This window comes from Colobus angolensis, unplaced genomic scaffold (assembly GCF_000951035.1).
Source record: "Colobus angolensis palliatus isolate OR3802 unplaced genomic scaffold, Cang.pa_1.0 Scaffold79, whole genome shotgun sequence".
Classification (NCBI taxonomy): domain Eukaryota; kingdom Metazoa; phylum Chordata; class Mammalia; order Primates; family Cercopithecidae; genus Colobus; species Colobus angolensis.
Window position 1 is genome coordinate 1,530,367 of NW_012121709.1, and position 2,744 is coordinate 1,533,110.

Consider the following 2,744-nt stretch of genomic DNA (forward strand, 5'->3'; position numbering starts at 1 on the left):
CTCAGCCTCCCGAGTAGCTGGGATTACAGGCACATACCACTGTGCCTGGCTAATTTTTGTATTTTTAGTGGAGATGGGGTTTCACCATGTTGACCAGGCTAGTCTCGAACTCCTGACCTCAGGTTATCTGCCCCCCCCCCTTGGACTCCCAAAGTGTTGGGATTACAGGTGTGAGCCACTACGCTTGGTCCGAATGTCATAGTTGTAAGTGATAGTGTCCTGGTGTGACTGCCCCTCCCCTCCCTGGCCACAACCTTGGCTGAGTGAGGCCAGTGGGGGTCATGGGTGACCATCCTTGTCCCCGGCAGGTCCTTCGAGACTGTGTTCAATGCCAGTGGGCTACAGGCCCTAGTGGCCCAGTATGGGGACTGGTTTTCTTATGACGGGAGCCCCCGGGCCCAGATCTTCCGGCGGAACCAGTCACTGGTACAAGACATGGACTCCATGGTCAGGCTGATGAGGTAGGTGCTGGTTGGGTGGTGGGTTGGGGAGAGGGAGGCCACAGGAACACAGAACTTCCTGTGTGCTCTTTGTACCAACTCATTCAAACTTTGCCGCCAGCCCCAGTGGGCCAGCAGAGGGTGTTCAGATGTTGGACACCAGTGCAGCAGCTCGGTGGCCGTGCTCTACTTGGGTCCTGTCACAGTCCCCATAGCTAAGGGAGGATACTAGACATCTCTTGAGTGACCTGTACTGCTGGGCACTATGCTTGGTGCCAGAAACAACAGGTAGAAAACCTGTGCCCCACTGTCCTGTCTCTTGGGTGGTACAGAAATCCATCAAGTTCTTGCACTGGTGTCAATGTGTAAAGATGGCTGTGTTCCAAGAGAGGCTATCCGGGGACAAGCGGGTGCCTCACCTGGCTGGGGCGGTGGCATGGAGTTCTTCCCTGAGGATGGGTGCCTGAGCAGAGAGCTGAATAATGGAGGCAGAGTGACTTAGGTGAAGGGTCCGGGCCCCAGGCAGAGGAACTGTCAGGGCCAACGTGCAGTGGGAGGGGCTCATCAGGCTGAAGGCTGGCGGCTGTTAACTGGGCTGCCTGTGAGGATTTGGGCCCCTGTCTTAGCCTCTGCTTCCTGGGATGACTGATGTTCCCTCCTTTTCCCCATCCAGGTACAATGACTTCCTCCATGACCCCCTGTCACTGTGCAAAGCCTGCGACCCACAGCCCAATGGGGAGAATGCTATCTCTGCCCGCTCCGACCTCAACCCGGCCAATGGCTCCTACCCTTTCCAGGCCCTGCGTCAGCGCTCCCACGGGGGCATCGACGTGAAGGTGCTGCCTCCTCCCTAGGCCTGGAGGCTGGGGGCCTGAGGGCTGTGGGTGGGGGGAGTCACCATCACCAGTTTGGGGGAGGAGACAGGTTGGGGCAAAGCTGATGGCGGGGCAGGAATCACAGTTGGAATTGGGCTGTGGTTGGGGTCACAGTAAAGGTGACAGTATGGGTTGGGCATGGTGGCTCACACCTGTAATTCCCAGCACTTTGGGAGGCCCAGGTGGGCAGATCACTTGAGGTCAGGAGTTTGAGATCAACCTGGCCCATATGGTGAAAACCCATCTCTACTAATAATACAAAAATTAGCCGGGCATGGTGGCGGGCATCTGTAATGCCAGCTACTCAGGAGACTGAGGCATGAGAATTGCTTGAACCGGGAGGCAGAGCTTGCAGTGAGCCAAGATCATGTCACTGCACTCCAGGCTGGGTGACAGAGCAGAGACTCAAAAAAAAAAAAAGTGTGACAGTGCCGAATTGGGCTGTGGGGTCAAGGTCAGGGTAGGAGGCTGGGCGCCTGGATTGGGGCAGGCCAGGGCCCCTGCTCAGCTGCGGCTCTGCCCTGTCCCCAGGTGACCAGCATGTCGCTGGCCAGGATCCTGGGCCTGCTGGCGGCCAGCGGTCCCACGTGGGACCAGGTGCCCCCGTTCCAGTGGAGTACTTCGCCCTTCAGCGGCCTGCTGCACATGGGCCAGCCAGACCTCTGGAAGTTCACGCCTGTCAAGGTTTCGTGGGACTGAGGCTGTGTCCCTGCTCTGCTGCTTTTGCCCCTGCTGACCCTTGGCAGGGCCACCCCGTCCCAAGGCCACCGGACCTCCAACCCCAGCCCCTTCTGGGGGCTTTGTTCTCTGATATGGGGTCCGAATCATCTCCTCCTAGGGTGGGGCACGAACCTGATGGGGCTGAGAACTGACTCCCTCTCTTCCCCGAGGTGGGTCGCACCGCGGAGTCTCCTCTGCCCCGCCCTGCATCTCCCACTCTCTGTTTCTCTGTGTTTCCTGCTGCTGCTCTCTCGATCTCATTCCCACCTCTGGGGCCCCTTCCTCATGCTTCTCCTTCCTGGGGGCTTGGGAAGGTCCTGGGGTCAGACTCTGGGGCTCCCATGGGGTGGGAGGAGCCTGTTCCAGCACCTCCTCCCAGCTGCATTCCCACGGGTGGCCCTGGAGCTGGTGAGTTTTGTCTGGGCATTGTCTCCGGCTGGCGTTGCTCCTCCCAGCTCTGGCTCCTCTGCTCCCTCAGGAAGCAGTCCCTTCGTCTCCCTTTCTGGACAGCTTCCTTGAGGACAGAAACTTGAAAACAAACACAAACCAAAGTTTCTGGCCATCTGTGGCTGGAAGGTTCTGAATGTCCTCTCTCCATGTCAGGCAGAGGGTCAGCCCCCATGCTTCTGCCTAAGGCCCCCACCCCACCCCACCCCAGGCCTGTCCCTCACCTCAGGGCCATGCCCACAGCGCCCTGATGGAGGAACCA

General features: G+C 58.9%; 1 protein-coding gene across 1 annotated transcript in view; it reads left to right on the top strand.

Annotated features, from left to right (window-relative positions):
• The window catches only part of PLBD2 (phospholipase B domain containing 2), a 49,228-nt gene extending 46,484 nt beyond the window's left edge, over window positions 1-2,744 (top strand). The window contains exons 13-15 of the mRNA XM_011928733.1: window positions 309-461; window positions 1,114-1,276; window positions 1,847-2,744. Of these exons, the coding sequence (XP_011784123.1) occupies window positions 309-461; window positions 1,114-1,276; window positions 1,847-2,014 (484 nt within the window). The 3' untranslated portion in view covers window positions 2,015-2,744. The remainder of the gene's footprint in view (window positions 1-308; window positions 462-1,113; window positions 1,277-1,846) is intronic.